Raw genomic sequence first — 19,721 nt, 5'->3', positions numbered from 1 at the left:
TTATTTCGTGCCAAGCACTGTCTCTGAGTGCTTTATGTGTATTAATCTAATTGATCTTTACAACAATTCCTATAAAGTATAATTATTATTCCAGTTTTGCTGTATGGAGAAGGAAAGCACAGAGAAGTTAAGTAACTTGCCCAAGGTTACTGAGTTGGAATTTGAACCCAGGCTGGTTTTAATAACTGTGCTCTTAATAATTATACTGTCTGAAGTTATACAGCCTTTCTGAACTTATCTCAGAATCTTCTCACATTTCACTCCAAAAAATAATGGAAAACAAATAGGCACATTACTTCTGAATCCAATTACTGTTCAACTAGAGCTACTGGTAGAAGCAAAATAGCAACAATAAAGATAGCTTCAAGCTTTATTGAAACTCTCACTAGAATGGATAACTCTGGAGAATATAAAGGAAATATACCAATCAAGGAAAGTTCCCACCAATATTAATACATTACAATAGTATAGTATAGTATACACTTACACTATTTCCCTATTTTTCAATCCCGTTTTTCAATAATCAACTGGACTACTTTTCAAATGGAATCAACTTTCACTTGTAGAACCAGAGTACATCAGAGCCTTATTTCTAGGCTACTGCTCTTCCAACTTGGTTCCCTTCATCACTTTAAGTATATAATACCTAAGTATAGCACTGAGTTCTTTGTATACCCTCAAATACTTGTACCTTGATCAGTTCTTCAACAAAAAAATTGTATTTTTGAAACCAAACTACTATTATAATTAAACAATCACAAACCACTCTTTTATTAGCAATTTTTAATAAATGGTATAATTAATGTCTCATAAAAGTTAAATTAATTAACCCAATGATACTCAATCCTGGCTGCAATTAGAGATGACTATCGTACTTTTTTAAAATTACAGATGTCTTAAAAGCTCCTCTGGTGATTTTAATGTGCAGTCAGGGTTAAAACCACTGAATTATTCCTACTCTTCATTTTTAATAAAAATTATCAAACATTAAAATAGATAATGCTACCTGCAAATGTTATTGTTTATGCTACCTACAAATGTTATTGATTTATGAACGTTTGCTAAATTATGCCTGGTACCATTCTCAATCTAGCCAGCACTAAATTTATTCCACAAAGTTAAGTATATTCCACAAAGCAGTAATAATATTACACATGTAACTTACCATGGACCTTCAGAAGAAGTAAAGAATGGGATCCTCCTATGTTCTCTGGATAGCCTGTCACATTGTATTTGTCATATGTAATCAAAGGTTGCTGAGAATGCTTATGAATCTGACCTGAAATTTAAAAACAAAAAAAAAGAAGAAGAAGACGAATTACTTTCTCAGGAGAGAAGGAATGGAGAGACAATGGCATGGCATGGAAACAAAATTTCTTAAGGTAATAAAAAATAAATAAATTTCAATAGACATGATATATATATATACTATTATATATTGATATTATATTAATACACATGTATTAATATAAATATATGTAGTATTAGTATATAATATAATATTCATTATGTATAAAATTAAATCTGTGCATGTATAGAATTATTCCAATTAGTCTGTGTATATGGGTATGTATGGGTGTGTGTTCGTTCTGGGGATCTATCCTACAGAAATATTTACCAAAGGTATATTTTTAACCAAAGGTATATCTATAAGCATGTTAATAGATACTTTCTTTTTACACTGGCTAAAAAAAATTTAAACAAGCTAAATGTCCATCATTAGGAGAATGAGTAAATAAATTATGGAAAATACATTGTTTTTAGAATACAATGCAAGTGTCAAAAAGAATAAAAATAATTAAGAAATTTGATATGAGATATATATGAATCTTTGTTTCAAACAAATAAGTGTTAGACTACAGACTACACCTCAATGATTTCCAAAAAGAAATATTTATATAGGTTATATTATCTATCTAAAATGAAACAAATTAACAACAGAAAGCTAGGAAAAAATGGTCCAGCTAGATATTTAAGAAACTCCTCTTCTAGGGCTTCCCTGGTGGCGCAGTGGTTGAGAGTCCGCCTGCCGAAGCAGGGGACACGGGTTCGTGCCCCGGTCCGGGAAGATGCCACATGCCGCGGAGCAGCTGGGCCCGTGAGCCTTGGCCGCTGGGCCTGCACATCCGGAGCCTGTGCTCCACAACGGGAGAGGCCACAACAGTGAGAGGCCCGCGTACCGCAAAAAAAAAAAAGAAACTCCTCTTCTAAATAACCCTTGGGTTAAATAGGAAATCAAAACTTAAATCACAAGTCTTCTTAAAACGAATAACATTGAAGGCACTTCATAGCAAAACACATGTGATGTAATTAAGGTACTATTCAAAAGAAGTTTTTAATCATCTTAAAAGCATTTCCTTAAAAAAATATAAAAAGACTTTAAAGTATTGAAATAATCATTTAAGTCAAGATGTGTTTAAAACAAAACATAACCCAGAAAACCAAAAAGGAGGATTGATTAAAAATAAAGGTAGAAATTAACAAACCAGTAAGTCTAAAAATGAGAAAAATCAATTCTGTAAAAGGCCAATAAAATCGATTGATTTTTTGACAATCTGACCACAAGATAAAAAGAAATATCACAAACAATATTAGAAATGAAAACAGTGACATAGCTGCTGATATAGAACATATTCTTTAAAATTATGTGAAAATGCTATATACAACTTTAAGTCAGCCAAAAATATTTCAAAATCTAAATAAAATGGACGAATTTCTGAGGAAATCTAGAATTACAAAAATTGATCAAAGTAGTAGTAACTCTGGAGAATTATAACAATAAAAATTTATTTTATTAGTCAAATATTTCCATTCCTAAAGTCTCAGGTTGTTATGTAGATGAGTTCTATCACACCATTCAAAATTTTTTTAACTTTAAAAATTCATATTTATTTAAACTCTTCTTGAGTTCTTTCTATGAGATTATCATAACACTGAAACCAAATGAGGCCAACACGCACACGCACACAAACGCACAGAATCCTATGACCATACACCAAAATCATTTATGAATATAGATGTGAAAAGCTTAAATGAAATACTGGTGAATTAAATCAATTATGCAATAATAAGAATAATAAGACATGACTTTCATCCCAGGAAAGTGAGGATTGTTCACCATTCAGAAATCTACAAAAGTAATGATAAACTTCAGCACACATCCATGACATGAACTCTTTGTAACATTAGGAACAGAATATTTCCTAAACACAATAAAATATATCCACCAGAAAAATACGACACGACACTGAATATCAGAAGCATTCGCATCAAAATCAGGGATAAGATAAGAATACTTACCATATTACCACTGCCATTCCACATTTTTCTGGGAGAAGTAAGCAATGCAGTGAGACAAGGAAAGAAAGAAAATGAGGGCTACTATGCCTGTCATTATTTGCACAAGATATGATGTTTCATCTAGAAAATCCAAGACCATCAACTGGAAAACTAGGTGGCTACATTCAAGATAAGCATTCAAAGATCAATAACTTTCCTATACACCAACAAATTTAGAAAATGTAAGAAAAAATAATCCCATTCACAATAGTTTGTATTAGAAATCTATAAAATACATAGGAACAAAGTAACATAAATAAATAAGCCCTACAGGAAGATATGAAGAAAACCACAGGATCTGAATAAATGAAATATCCCAATATACTCCTGGATAGGAAGACTCAAGGACGTTGATTATTCCACAAATTAATCTAAAATTTCATTTCAATTCCAGTCATAACTCCAATAGGATTTTTAATGAAATTTGATAAATCATTTCTGAATTTTATCTAGAAGAGCTGATACACAAGGAAGAGGCAAGAATTCCTGAATTCCTGAAAAAGAAGGCTAGGAGGGGTATCATGCTTTATCAAAATTCACAACCTATTATTAAGCTATAGTAATTTCAACCAGTGCAGTAATAGACAAACAGATCACTGGAAGAATAAACTATAAATAATTTGATTTACTGAAAGATTTTTAGTGTATAATAAAAAGGCTTTCGAAACAGTAGAGATAAAATGGACTATTCAAAAACTGGTGTTTGGACACCAGGTTATTCATTTGGTGAACTATTATATCATGGCTTGTTATTACAGAGAAGATCCGAGATAAAGCAGAAAACGAGAAGAGTTTTATATCGTGAACACCTAGAGACCTGTGTCAAGAAGAAAGAGACAATAACTATCAGAAGCTACAAAAATGTCAAAAAGAAAAGAATGAAAAAAACTATTGAAAATGACAAGAAACGCACTGAAGAATATAAAAATACTGTATTAGTAGAGTGGTAGTGATAAAAACCAGACCACATTCCTAACAGCCTGAGAGTCAAGCTGGAAGAAAAGTGTTTTTAAACTCTGATTCACCATGGAGCCATGGGCTAAGATGAACTTAACCTTCATTAAAGCAGAAGTCCATCATAATTTTGAAGTTCCACTGTATGGCTCCATTATAATTTAGGCGTTATGCTCTAAGGAACGTCGGGTTCATGTGTGGTACACGGCTCTACAGTATTATTCCTAAATTGTCAAAATAACAGGTCATGTGATAACAGGGTCTCTACTTCATTAATTATTTAAATTGGTAGATTTCCAAATTGGGAATTACTTATTCACCCAAGTGAGTTCTATCTTTCAGTTCAAACACTCAGCATTTCACATGACTGCTTATTTCATGATAGGATAAAGTCAGCTTTCTGGGGGCAAAACAGCAGTTAGAAAAACGTTTTAAATTTGTTTTACTAAATATGACAGTACTTTCAACTCTCAATTATCTTTAGTTTGCTTCTGACCCCTCTTCCTAGATGACTTCTCCCATTGTGGGCCATTTCTCAACATTTTCTTTTTAAAGGAAAATACATATCTTGTTTCTTTTCATTGATCAGGTCTGTAAATGTGTGCTGAAAAAAAAATCAGAGTTTATTTATAAAGAGAATAATTTACTCACAGGGAAGGTTTTTTTCCTCACTGACTTTGTGTAATGCATTAATTCCATTTGTCACCAATGGATTTCACCAGCCTTGTTTACAAGAGAATCGGGTAAAAACTTATACTGTTTTGTTCATTGCATTTAGTAGACATGAATGTTCAATAGTTGTTAAATTGTGATGTAAAGAAATGTGACAATATTCAGGTATCTGTTTTCTGAATGTTTCAAATTCCAATCTATGAGCATTGTTGACACCCAGAGAAGAGAATAAAATTACCTGTGAAAGGGTGAAAAAAACCCTCAGCAGTTAGAAAAAGAACAGAAAGATAATTATGTGCTAGCTTACAGCAAAAATAAGGATAACATGAAAAATTAGTAGAAAATGAAAACCTGAAAAGTTATCTGAAATCTGAAAATGTTAAGCAATTTCCCCTGTATTTTAGTTTTGATCACTCTTGCTGAATCACTTTTGCATATTTGGATGAAGAAAGTAGTTAATTTTTCTATTTTTACTAATAATGTAGCATCCTTCAGAGCTTGGCATAGTCTTTAAGAATCATCTGAAGCATCTGACTCACCATGGTGTTCCCTCTGACCTTCAGACTGCCAGTAAACAATGCCTCCTGAGAAACAGATTTGCCCAGGACGACCTCATTCTACATTAACATGGGTTACAGAGATTATATGACTGCTTTGAACAATGGTTTCAACCTCACAAAGTCTCACTGCTTTTAAGCAGTGCGCAGCATATAAATGATCCACATACATATGACTAGATATCAGAAGTGACAGTTGATTTATGTGGTAACTGTACTTTGTTCCCCAATACAAGGGAACTAGAAAGTGAATTCCCTGAAGCGGTAACGTTTAGATTTGGTTTTTTGAGGTTTTGTTTTGTTGCTTTGCACTCCACCAGTTAAAAAAAAAAATGGGGGGCTTCCCTCGTGATGCAGTGGTTAAGAATCCGCCTGCCAACGCAGGGGACACAGGTTCGATCCCTGGTCCGGGGAGATCCCACATGCCGTGGAGCAGCTAAGCCCAAGCGCCACAACTACTGAGCCTGTGCTCTAGAGTCCACGAGCCCCAAATACTGAGCCCGTGTGCCACAACTACTGAAGCCCGCGTGCCTAGAGCCCATGCTCCACAGCAAGAGAAGCCACAACAATGAGAAGCCCACGCACCGCAAGGAAGAGTAGTCCCCGCTCGCTGCAACTAGAGAAAGCCCAGGAACAGCAACAAAGACCCAACAGGGTCAAAAAAAATAAAATAAATAATTTTTAAAATTTAAAAAAAACAAAAATGAGTCTGTGACATATGTATATTTATGTTAATAAACGTATTTATGTACTATTGTTTTAACACATTATGAACACTATTAAAATAGAAATTTTTAGTGAGATAAAATAAATCTAAGAAAAAATTTCTGGTATTGTTTTCTGTATCCGCTGGACTACCTTACAATATGTACACCTTCGTTGGAAGAACATTGTCCTAGAGCAGTAAGTTATCGAACCACAGTATACAGAACAATTACCGGAAATGCTTGTTAAAATGCAGATTCCAAGCACAAACAACAGAGAGTGTGGGATGGAGCTAGGGAAACTGCCTTTTGAGCAGTCATTCCAGATGGTTCTGAAGCAGGTTATTTGAGCCCCATGCTTTGGGAAACACCACAAAACACAAGGTAGAGATTCTCCCTACCATGCCATGAGCACAGCAACACCAGCAGGAAAGGGGGATAAAACAGTGCTCTATTCTGTACATGAATCGTCCACAAACTAGGTTTTTCCAGGAAAATGTTAGAACTATTACTTAACATATTGTTTCTATCAGAAAATGCATTCCAAATTCTACAATGCTGGCCTAAGAAGAAATTTTTGGCATCACCATACACCCAAAACCACACATAATTTATTGCACAACAGAATTCACCCATTTAAATGACACTGCTTTTCTTTTAAAGTATAAACTTTTTAAGTATAAACTTTTTTAAAGTACAAATGCAAACTGTTAAAATCTCCTAGCAATTTGTCATCCATTCAAGTCAGTAATCATTTATGGAGCACCTATAACATGCTGGGCACAAAAGGAAGCAGTTTGATATGATGAAAAGGGCACAACTCCTGTAATTGCAACAGAGTTGGGTTTAATTCCTGACTCTGCTACTTGTTTGATTTTGAACAAGTTACTTCACCACTCTAGACTCCAGTTCTCTTATCTCTACAATGGGCAACATAATATCTATTTACAAAGCCTCTGTGAGAAATAAATGAGATATATGTAATATACAATAAGGGACAGCTGCAATAATAACAATAAGACAATAACCTGCACTTTAGAAATATTTGTTTAAAAATGCAAATATTTGACCTTCTCCTTAAAAATTCATTTCCCACATTTCCCATGTTAGAAAGTGAAACACTTGGGCTCTGAGGTCAAAGAGTTCAGGTTCAAATTCCAACTCTACCATTTACTTGTCTGGGCAAATGACTTAACCTCTCTAAGCCTGTTTCCTGCCAGATAAAATAAGGTTAATAATAGTACTTATCTTATGTAGGTTTCTATGAAGATAAAAATGAAAACCTTAATGATAGTGCTGAGCCAGCAACTGGCACTCATTAAGTACTAAGTAATTTTTGTTCATTATTATCATTTAACCAGGAAATTATTTCCAGCTACATTTGCTGTTGCTGGTGCAAGTAAGAATACATGATTTGACTAAGATAACCAAACATATCATCCACAACTAAAGCTGCAAATATTCCTAAATTTTCTCTAACACTGAGTTGATATTTTGTCCTGCTTTAAAACCTTTTGAATCCCTACTTTACTTATAGTACAAAATTTAAACCACATGAGAGAATATAAACTACTATATATAAAATAGGTAAACAACAAGGTCCTACAGCATAGCACAGGGAACTATATTCAATATCTTGTAACAAACTATAATGGAAAAGAATCTGAAAAAGTATATATATATATACATATATATATATGTATATATATATATATCTGAATCACTTTGCTATACACCAGAAACTAACACAACATTGTAAATCAACTATACTTCAATTAAAAATAAACCACATGATTGGGCTTCCCTGGTGGTGCAGTGGTTGAGAGTCCGCCTGCCAATGCAGGGGACACGGGTTTGTGCCCCGGTCCGGGAAGATCCCACATGCCGCGGAGCGGCTGGGCCCGTGAGCCATGGCCGCTGAGCCTGTGCGTCCGGAGCCTGTGCTCCGCAACGGGAGAGGCCACAACAGTGAGAGGTCCGCATCCGGCAAAAAAAATAAAAAATAAAAAAATAAACCACATGATAGAATACGCAAGGCTTTTCACAATTCTACCTGTACCACATTTCTGTTCCTGCTCCTCTTTTACCTCACCCTCATCCTTCCATTCTATATGCTCAGCTTTTCACCATTTTCAAAGTAGGCCATATGCTCAAAGTTTGGGGGTAGTATTATCTCCAGGGAGATGAGTCACTAAATATTACACTACCTTGGCATTTCCTGCAGTTCTTCAGAATATCATTAGCCAAGACCTTAAACAAAATCTAATTATTCTTATTAATATGTGTTGCAGTACCTACCAGGGCAGTCTTAAGTATAAACTAAACATTCAAACTCATAAAACTACCTTAGGCTACACTTGGCATCAGACTGATTGAGAAGGACATGGGACAGGAAACACAGCACACCTGCAGGGCACCATGAGGCATTCTTTTTCAAAGGGAGGTCCTGTGGAAGCTCACTCAGCTGTCCAGGAGCTATTCTCTTTACCCCTCTCTACCTTCCTGGAGAAAGCTCAGGTCCAAGGCGATGAGATTCATACTGGATAGGGCATCCACAAGAGCCGATATCTCCTGCAATAACCCCAAAGTCCTGCTTCTAGCATCCCTGCAAAGGATCTGCCAATGTCACTGCACTCAGGGAAGCCCAAAGACATGGCTTCTTACTAGGTATTTACTCCTGGTCCAAATGCAGTCTACCAGCCAGAAATCACTTTTATCATAAGCAGATTGCCTTATAACCCAGTAAACACTACCTTTACCTAGTTTCCAGGGGAACAAAGCTAGAAGGTCAACCAAAGTCAAATTGTCAGGCAAAAATGGAAGAGGGTTTAATAACTCTTTACCCACAAATGTATATCTTAAAAAAGAGCAATTACCATAGTCTCCCCAAAAAAAGAGGGAAAGGAATAAAGTGAGCGAAAAAAAACTTTAAAAGGTAGTTTTTTATCAATATACTTACCATGATCAGCTGCACCATCTGCTAGAAATATGTAGTAGCTTGCATTTAGATCAAATCTATTCTTAACCCCAGGAAAGGTAATGTTTCTTCTGAAAGAACACTGCATAACACCATCCGCCAACCTCCAAGCCATATCCTCAAGAGGATCCTGCAAACACATACAATGGGTCTTCTCAGCACTTTCCAAAGATTTGCTAAAAATAAGATATGATCAAAATCCTGACCTGTTCAATTTCCTTTCCCTAAGTTCCCCTGTTCATGTTTTGTCTGCAGCGTCATTGTTTTCCCACTTCCTCTTTGAAGAGTACAAGAAACATATTCTCCCAGTTTATTTGTCTTTATCCCACTTGGCAAAGATAGTATTTTTACTACCTAGGCTAGAAACTTTGGCAGATGTACTAACTTCATCTGGCCACCAATATACAATCAACAACACTGAAGAAACACTTAGCAAGTAATACTCTAGTGGCCAAAATGCAACATGCAACTGGGGAGAAGTTCCAACTCCATGAGAAAGCTATGCAGAGAACAAAACATGCCATTAGATGATAGCTACTGCTCCATCAGAGCTCATTTGCTTGTCAGTTGCCATGTGAAAATGACACTTCTCTACCAGAAATAGGCCATCTTTGGCACAGGTGCCAACAACGGGCACTTAAGACAATTGCCCGAGGCACTGAACCAGTACCTACCATATGTGCACCTCTTTCTCACCAATCAAGAAATTCTGTGTCACTTACATAAGCCTCTTAAAAATCTGTCTGTAAGTTTTGGAAATGGGGCTGATGACCCTCTTAATAAACCATAAAATATTTTTTGTAAGATGCACTAATAAAAGGATTTAAGTAACACAAGCAAGAATTCATCTTTTCCTCAAAGAGAAACTTTTCTTATGCTTTCTAAAGCATAGAAAACGGGCACAGTATCTGTAGTTAATACTGTACTATATACTGGAAATTTGCTAAGAGAGTAGATTTCAGGTGCTCTTATCACAAAGAAAAAGTAACTATGTGAGGCAATGGATACATTTATTAGCTTGACTCTAGTAATCATTTCACTATGTAGAAGGATATCAAAACATCATGTTGTACACCTTAAATATATACAATTTACATATATATATATGTTAAAAATAAAACGCAGAAAGGCTTCTCCCAGATTATAGTAAGAGAGGAACCCTGCTGCCAGGCCCCTGCTTGGTCTCTGCTGCTAACTGCAGGTTTGGAAGCTATCTTGCAGCATAGCCATGCCACTGTCAGCCATATAGCCAGAAGGTGGACCGGCCAGATGGAGATTCTCAGAATTTTCACACCTACCCTGGAGTCCATTACAGGGTGACTTCGCCCTGTCAGATGGGAAGGTTGTATGTGCACAGTCTGATCTTCAAGAATACACACATAAGCATCATCATCACCCTGAAAAACAATTGCAAGTGAGAAAAAGTTCAAGGGAATTTCATTTCTTTAAAAAAGAAAAGTCCCTGGGGCTTCCCTGGTGGTCCAGTGGTAAAGAATCAGGCTTCCAATGCAGGGGATGTGGGTTCAATCCCTCGTCAGGGAACTAAGATCTCACGTGCCACAGGGCAACTAAGCCCGCACGCCACAACTACTGAGCTTGTGCGCCTCAACGAGAGAGTCCACGTGCTCTGGAGCCCGCACGCCACAACTAGAGAAAGAAAACCCTCATGCCATAACTAGAGAGAAGCCCACACGCTGCAACTACAGAGAGAAGCCTTCAAGCCACAACGAAGACCCGAAGCATCCAAAAAAAAAAAAAGTCCCTAATGTTATCAAATAGTATTTGATGCTTTTAAAACATAATTTACTGACTCAATCTTAAAACGATACCACAAATTCTAAAGAATTGGCTGTCTGATATATTAATTAAAAATGATTGTTATCATGCAAAAGCAATAAAATTTCAGTGTATTAAAATAGACATATAACATGGTTATATGCCCATAACCCATCATCAATTGAACACCACTGTTAATGCTTTTGTATATATTCATCCAAACCTATTTGTATTTATAACCTATTTTTCTCCCCAAATGGGAAAATATAAAGTTTTGTTACCTTTTTCACTGAACTTTTCATAAACATTGCTCTGGATATTTATTTGTAAATAAATGTGTCCTACAATTTTCATAACTGTAAGTGCACTGCATTCTATTGGATTGGGGGGGTAACTTTTAAGATGTAAGGTACTATAATCAAATATTGCCAATATTGTACACACTTAATAGATTTACTACTGCATATTGAGACCACAGTATCTGAGCTCAAGGGGGCATTCTTTGTCAGTCTAATTTTTATCTATCCTTTAATCTCCAACATTCCTTAGCTCTAAAAATTAAATCTTATTTAAAGTGACTATCGGAGGGCAGACTGCATCTTTAAAGCACATTTAAGTCACGGTACAAAAGAATAATCTGGATTTTAAATTCCTGCGTATAGTTTTGGTTCTTTCATCTATTCTAAACTGCTCTCCATAAACTATCTAACAAGGTCTTTTATGTGCTTTAGTCACTAAACTCCTTAAACAAGATCCAAGACTAACCAGTTACGATTTAAATTTTGCTATGAATACCAATATGATATTCTAACATGTTTTAAATTTATTTTTTAAAGTTCCAGTTTTAACTCTCAAGTACATAACCTTAGCAAAGAAATTATTCCCTGTTACACATCTTATATTCAAATCAGAATTAGTGCAACTCAAGATAAGAAATTTGTAGTCGTCATAATTTAAACCACTACACACTACAGCTCACAGACCAACTTCAGCCTGATGCCTGTTTTTGTACAGGCCACAGGCTGAGGATGGTGCTTACATATCAAAATGTGTTTTTTTTTAATTAAAAGAATAATATTTCGTGACAAGTAAAAATATATTAAATCCAAATTTCAGTGTTTATAAATAAAGTTTTATTGGAATACAGCCACCAACTTACGGATAATCTACAGCTGCTTTAGCGCTATCACACCAGAACTGAGTAGCTGCAACAGAGACCATATGGCCCACAAATTCCCAAGTGGTTGCTATCTGGACCTCTGCAGAAAAAGTTGGCTGATCTCTGATTTAAACAAACAATGTGTGTTTTCTAGAATGTTTAGCATCAGTGAGGTATAGGAATTTTCTTGTTATTTAAAACAAAATTTCATATAACAGAATGGTTGATTTTGAGGCAAAGTGATGATAAGAAGTCAACTGAGTCATTAAGGCAGACCTCCCAAATACTGGAGAGGATGACAGGGATGGAGAAGAGGAAACTCTCAATTCTCACTACTCTACAATGAGGGTAAGATAAGGTGCTACGACAACCTTAGGCTCCAGGCAGCTGTAGAAACCCCAAATTTGGAGCATGGAAAGACACACATGAGGAGCTTCAACCAAATCCCTGAATTGGACAGAACCTCTTACCCCCGTTTGTTCCTCTCATTCCAGCATTTAGAATGCACTCTATGAGAAAATATCATGTGGAGGAAATAAAGATGACAACATAGTTCTTACAATCAAAGACTATGTTTTAATAGAGGAGACAGTTAAAATAGTACATGAAATATGATAAAACAGAGATTTAAACACAGTACTATGGAAAGACAAATTAGGTAGGGCCAAAGGATTGAAAAGGCTTATCAGACAAGATAGCATTAACTAGGCCTTAGAGAATAAAAAATATATGTGGATAAGGTAGAGCTGCGATTAAGAGAAAAGTTTTTCAAACTGAGGAACTTCTAGGACCAAAGATACAGAAATATAAAAAATATAGGGAAACTTTAGGAAACAGGTAGTTTTGTGAGCTAAAACATATACAGGGTAAGGCCAGAAATGGACTTTGAAGAGTTTTGAAACTATGCTAAAGAAAAAAACATTTTCCTATAACTACTAAAGTTTCACCTTACCTACTAAAGGCTTTTGGGGCTAGGATTGAGATTACCTTAAATGTGGTCAAAAACCATATTAACCTGAGTCTATTGTAAAAATTGTGGGACACTCTACAAAACAACTGGCCTAAAAGAAAAAAGGTAGGGTAACAGTTCTAAAGTAAAGGAGATTAAAGAGATATACCAATAAAATGCATTGAGTGATAACTGATTAGTCTGTATCAGAAATTTTTAAAATATACATATACATATGACTTTACTGGGATAATTGGGGAAATTTGAATATAGGCTCTATTGCATAAAATTATTATATATTGTGATAGTGATCTTATAGATAATTGTAGGAGAATATCCTTCTTAGGAAACACATGCTGCAAACTAGACTTAAAATGTCGTGATATCTGCAACTTAATTTTCAAATAGTTCAGGGAAAAGAAATGCGTTTTAATATACAGTGAATAAGTCAATCTACACATACACACACACACACAGAGAGAGAGAAAAAACAACAAATGTAGGTGAAGGGCTTACTGGTGTTCATTGTACTAGTCTCTCAACTTTCATGTAGGTTTAAGGCTTTTCAAAACAAAAAGTTGGGGTGCATGAGAGAAAGAAGCACCTGAAAGGTAAATAAAAAAGAAGAATCTAAATCACAAACGAAGTTTCCTTGAACACCAGAGAAGTTGGTGGCAGCAATGAATGAGATAGTCCCTAAATTGCCCCAGACAGTATCTGAAAAGAAGAAAGAAATCGATAATAGTAGTTGCTTTTTTTACTATTGTTGTTGATCATCAAGAATGGGAAACACAAAAGGACAGCAGGAGGGTAGATAATAAATTCAGTTTTACAGATGATGGTCTGTGTTGTCCAGAGTACTCAGCTGGAAGAGACCACCCAGCAGCTGGAAATTCCAATCTGGACACACACAAGAGAGGTCAGGATTGGGAACGTTCTGGAATTTGAGTGTTGAGAAATTATGTATAGAATAAGACAACACTGGGCAGGGGAACGCAGAGAACAGAAGCTAATATAGTGTATATACTTGAATACTCTATCTCATATAGCAAAATTTCTGAGATGAGGAAGAGGTGTATACTTTGAATTTCAGTTAAAATTCAGATATTAGCAAGTCACTGTTAGCAAAAATATGGATAGTTGTACTTTCACCAATTTTAGTGATGAGCTCTAATACCAAAACAACTGCTATCATTAATTTATAAACCAAACTGAAAAAGCTATAATTTAGGTTATCTAGTCAGTATTCATAACATCAGATACCTTCAGTATTTAAATTTACATTACATACTGATAAGAAATAGCAGGTCATAAAAATATCCTAAGATTTTTAAAATAATCAAAAATAGAAACAACCACTTCAAAAATATTTTTGACGATGATTTATTTTCCCCCCAATTTAGGCAAACAGGTGTACAGATGATTTTAATCATCAAATAGGGGTTCTCTGTAAATCAACTGCACCTGCATAATTAAGTCTTTTTTATAAACACTGTTGATGAGTACTATACTAGAAACATAAGATTTCTAAGTAAGATAAATATATCTTGAATTAGAGATAAAGGTTTTTGTGTCATCTATGCCTACAACTTAGAAATAACTGGTCTACTTGCAGGCGCCTCATCACAACACTCACTGCAACAATACTGTCTTTTCCTCTGGCTGACAGATTTTGTGACCAGAAAAGGAAATGTGTTAGTATACTTTTGCATGAAGTTTGGCTACAAAGTGACTAGAATATTTTTAATGAAGTGACTAGAACACCTATCTAAATGTGTACCCTACCTTAGACGTGCACCATAATGAAGCTACACACTTATTCCAACAAGGCTACCATTGTTAACCCTTGTTGGATTCATCTTCAGAGTTTCCTTCAGAGCCAGTTCCATTCACACAACAAGCCACCAACTTTCCTTATTGCTTTACAGTCATATTTTATTTTTAACCCAGCCCCCTTATGCACCTTAGGCATAAGGTTCATTTTTGCCAGAATTGAGAATACCCAAAAGGATATGCTGTAGGTCTGATGGTAATTACAAAACGGAAATGGGCAAAATGTTTTGAACAATTGCAACATCATTTGAACAAGTATAAAATTTCCCATAAAATCAACTTTAAAAAGGAAAGAGTCATAATTTATATGCTCTTTTTAGAAGTCGATGACATGTCTTCTATCTCATAGGTTTAAGGTATACCCTTCATTGAATGAAAAAAGATAATGAGCGCATTCTGGAACTATATAGTAAAATATACAGGTCATATTGTATATTACAATGACATCCCCCTAAAAAAGTTACACCTGTCTCCCTGCAATATTTGCAGCCAGCGTAACAAGGACCACCATGATTAGAGTGCACTTTGAAGGAAAATATTTGTTCTTCTATCACAGATTCTCAGAGTTCCTTTTCTCTTTTATTGAAATAATGATTTCCTTAAAAAGTGATGTTAAGTTTAAAACCTGACAGGAAGAAAACTCTCAAGAAAAGACGCCTTGCATTTGCTAATGTGGAAGTAAAAAGCCTTCTCCATTTGTAGTCATCCCCCTCCACAGCCAGCTCTGCTGGAACGGGACTGTCACATGTCCTGGCCTTTACACCCTTCTTCCCTCTCCCTGGGAAATCAGAACGCTAATGCAGAACTCTGCTCTTCCACACCACAGCACAAGGCTGCCACCTACAGAATCTTTTAATCCATTCAGCACTACCCAAGGAGAGGGAGAATCAGGTGAAAATAAATGCTGCCTTCTGTAGACCTGGTAAAGAATCCATTTATGCCTGGACATGCCAGGTTTAATTTTCTGTTTGGGAAATGTGCCGATGGTGGGGGGCAAGAAGATGAGCCCCCCATGCTGTCGTTGCTGGCCACTTGAGAAAACTAGGAGTTGAAAAACATCACAAACAACATGAGATTGTATGCAGAGCAACTTTTTCTTAACTGCACTTCCTGTTTATCACAGAGATAGACAGACAGAGGTAGACAGATAAAGTGGCAAATCCACTGAAAATCCAACTAACTTTCCTAATGTCCTAACTTTCCTCAGGACAGCCTTGTTCTTAGAGGTATGTAATTGCCCAACTCAAAGCTGCTTAAACTTAGAATCTAAGTTAGTTTCTCTGCCCTCCCTTTCCATTCCTCCCTTAAGTATGATAACTTGACTCTGGAACAAACAGCTAAACTGCTATTGATGAGAGCTCACCCCAGTGACTCTCATTTCATTATCACTTATGTAAGTGAAAGGTACAAACCATCCATTGGTCGTGAGAAAATGCAAAGGATAAATAGCCTTTACTGGGACCGCTCATTTCAACCATCACTGACTTGGCATCTCGTGTGAAGGACAAGAAGACACAGGCAAGCTCTTTCTCCGGGTCACAGTTCAAAGGACTCCTAATACAGAACTTCTTGTTCCCACAATCTGAAGCATTGAACTAGAAAAATGACAGGGGGAGAAAGTCAATTATCAAACAGGCAGTTCATTTCCAATGACAGAAGAGCTACTACTTTGAAGTATGGGTTTTAATAAGAATACGTTTTCATAATAAGGATTCAAACAAGGGAACAAAGACACATCCCAAATTAGAAACTATCAAAGCAGTAGTTAGGCTGTGAACTTTTAAACTTAATTAATTTTAATTAAACTTTAGAAGACACAAAATTAATTGGACTGTAATTATGCATGAGTATTAAAATCCCTTTAATACACAAAATACTTCATGTTAATTATGTTCTGGAGCAAAGTTTCTGGTAAATTTTGAGAATTTCTTAGGGAATATTTACATCCGCATTGACATTCTTGCCTAAAGGGTATCCTCTAGTTTTCAGAGATGGAATTTTTAAAAGCAAACCCTTAGCAAGTTTTATATTTAGATCCTGGACTCTGCTTCTAGAATTCAGGTTCATATTTGACATTAAGATAATGTAAGAAAAAATGGTTACTCCTGGGCTTCCCTGGTGGCACAGTGGTTGAGAGTCCGCCTGCTGATGCAGGGGGCAGGGGTTGGTGCCCCGGTCCGGGAAGATCCCACATGCCGCGGAGCGACTGGGCCCGTGAGCCATGGCTGCTGAGCCAGCGCGTCCGGAGCCTGTGCTCCGCAACGGGAGAGGCCACAATAGTGAGAGGCCCGCGTACCGCAAAAAAAAAAAAAAAAAAAAAGTTTACTCCTATATATACCACCACTCCAAATAATAGTAAGAACAATTTAGTGGGGGAGAAACAAAAATAACCTACAATGATTTAATTCAGAGCTTCTTGGTGTGGCAAATAAGAAAGAGTATTGAAAAAATGTCAGCTCTACAATCTGACAGGGCAAACAAGCAGTTATCTTGTGTTAGAATGAGCTGTGACACGACATTTCAGAAGAGAGCTAAACATTACTTTAAGTAACTAGATTTAATGGGAACTGTACAGAAAAACTCTCATTTCTCCTTCTACTCTACCAATACTTCTGGCCACCAAGTGGGTGCGGCTATTTCCCACACTAAGCAATTCTGCAATTCTTTGGAGACATCAGCTGTGTGTCCTACAATTCAATTCTGTTCTGACACTATCTACCTGAAGTTAGTGTCAGATCCCACAAGTGAAGGGCTCAGTCCCACAAGACTGCACCCACTTCAGATGCCAATCACAGATGCCAACCACAAGTCCTAGGTTGTCACCTGTACTCCTGAATGGTCGGCCATAAATTGGAGGTTTCCAGCACCTAATCCTCAAGTTGGATAATTTACTAAGATGGCTCACAGAACTCAGGAAAATAGTTTACTTAGTAGATTACCAGTTTATTACATTGATAAAAAGATAACCCAGGAACAGCAAGATGGAAGAGATGCGTAAAGCAAGGTATGTAGGAAGGGGCACAGAACTTCTGAGGCACCACCTTCCCAGCACCTCCACGTGGTCAGGAACCCAGGAGCTCTCTGAAACCCATATTTCTGGAATCATTATGGAGGCTCCATCACGTGGACATGATGGATGTTTAGCTCAATCAGCCTCTCTCCCTTTTCTGGAGAATGGGGGGAGGGGGCCTGAAAGCTGCAAGCTTCTAATCATGGCTTGGTCTTTTTGGTAACCAGCCCCCATACGGGAGCCCACCAAGAGTCACCTCATTAGAACAAAAGATGCTCCCATCATCCAGGAAATTCCAAGGGATTTAACAGCTCTGTATCAGGAACTGGGGTCAAAGGCCAAATATTAACAGAAACCAGGCAGAAGCTGTTTTATTTTTTTCCTTATTTATTTCACAGGAACTTAAAGAGAAATCCTAGTTGAGTGGAGAGAACAAGCCACGAGGAGCTAGGAACCATGGGTTTTGATCTCTGCTCTCCCCTTTACTCCATCACGTTTGCTAAAGAACTTATTCTCTCAGGGTCTCTTTACCTTTAACTATGCAGCAGTGACCCTGAGGTCTCTCCTAGTTCTCTACAAATGCCATCATCCTGTGACTCTGAATGAACCTCTCTATAATTAGAGATTATAACCTTGGTGCAGAGATACAATCAAAAGCTCCAACAAGCGCTAAAGCCTTTTATATGAATTTATGGAAAGATAATAATCCTGTCAACAGATTCCTACTGGGAAGCTCAGGTCCAAACTGACTGTGGACTCGCCTAAAGCAGTTTTTAAATAAATAAACATTAACACTAAATAAACTGAGAACTAGCGCAAATAATAGATCGAATTGTTTGGTCAAACAAAAGTTCATAATAATGTAATCAAATGGCTCATCATATATTGCATAATGTAGAAAAGAAGGAAAACAAAATGAGACACTGTATTGGAGTACAAGAGCTTTATTTAGTATGAAGAAACAAAGAGTTATAGGGCTTCCCTGGTGGCGCAGTGGTTGAGAGTCCGCCTGCCGATGCAGGGGACACAGGTTCGTGCCCTGGTCCGGGAAGATCCCACATGCCGCGGAGCGGCTGGGCCCGTGGGCCATGGCCGCTGAGCCCGCGCGTCCGGAGCCTGTGCTCCGCAACGGGAGAGGCAATAACAGTGAGAGGCCCGCGTACCGCAAAAAAAAAAAAAGTTATAAAAAGACAAGAAAGGGAAGGAAGAGAAAAAAATGAACTAATATTTACTGAATATCTATTAAGTACAAAGCCATTAGAAATTAGTTCTCATAGTAATACTATGTAAGAGCTAGATATTATTTCTCATTTTACAGGTGAAGAGACTGAGACTTTAGGAATTAAGTAATTTTTCCAAAGTCAAACAGAAATTAGACAAATCAGGATTCAGGCCCAAATTTGTTCTTGCAACTGTAATAACCTACTTTAAGACATTTTTTCATTATATTTACTTCTGAATTGATAAGTATAATTTATCAGAATTGCTTTCAGTAAAACCTTTCTAATGTTTCTAATATGCATCACCCTTTCTAAGGTATGTTTTTTTAACAGTAATTCTTTTGAATCAGAGGGCTTAAATGGAATTCTAGCTGATAAGCTTGCAAAAGCGTTTCTGTGATTCAACACACAGAATTCCCCAGTACTCATTGGCCTTAATCAAATAAGATTGAAGAGTGATATCACCATTTCAAGATTCTCCTCCAAATCTTGTCTAAATTTAGCTTAAGCTTTAAGTTCCCTCTCCATGTGTGATATTTGGCTGTGTTTTTTTGTTTTTTTTTTTAAAAAA

At 36.5% G+C, this 19,721-nt stretch overlaps 1 protein-coding gene across 2 annotated transcripts in view; it reads right to left on the bottom strand.

The window, feature by feature from the left end:
• FRRS1 (ferric chelate reductase 1) overlaps positions 1–19,721 on the bottom strand; it is a 50,194-nt gene that overhangs the window by 10,337 nt on the left and 20,136 nt on the right. For both annotated transcript variants that reach the window (XM_060142457.1, XM_060142456.1), the window contains exons 6-9: positions 16,333–16,515; positions 10,502–10,600; positions 9,186–9,333; positions 1,166–1,279 (exon numbers count right to left, since the gene is read on the bottom strand). In XM_060142457.1, coding sequence (XP_059998440.1) covers positions 1,166–1,279; positions 9,186–9,333; positions 10,502–10,600; positions 16,333–16,515 — 544 coding nt within the window. The remainder of the gene's footprint in view (positions 1–1,165; positions 1,280–9,185; positions 9,334–10,501; positions 10,601–16,332; positions 16,516–19,721) is intronic.

This window comes from Lagenorhynchus albirostris, chromosome 2, assembly GCF_949774975.1.
Source record: "Lagenorhynchus albirostris chromosome 2, mLagAlb1.1, whole genome shotgun sequence".
Lineage (NCBI taxonomy): Eukaryota > Metazoa > Chordata > Mammalia > Artiodactyla > Delphinidae > Lagenorhynchus > Lagenorhynchus albirostris.
This window is presented reverse-complemented; position numbering and strand designations above follow the sequence as displayed.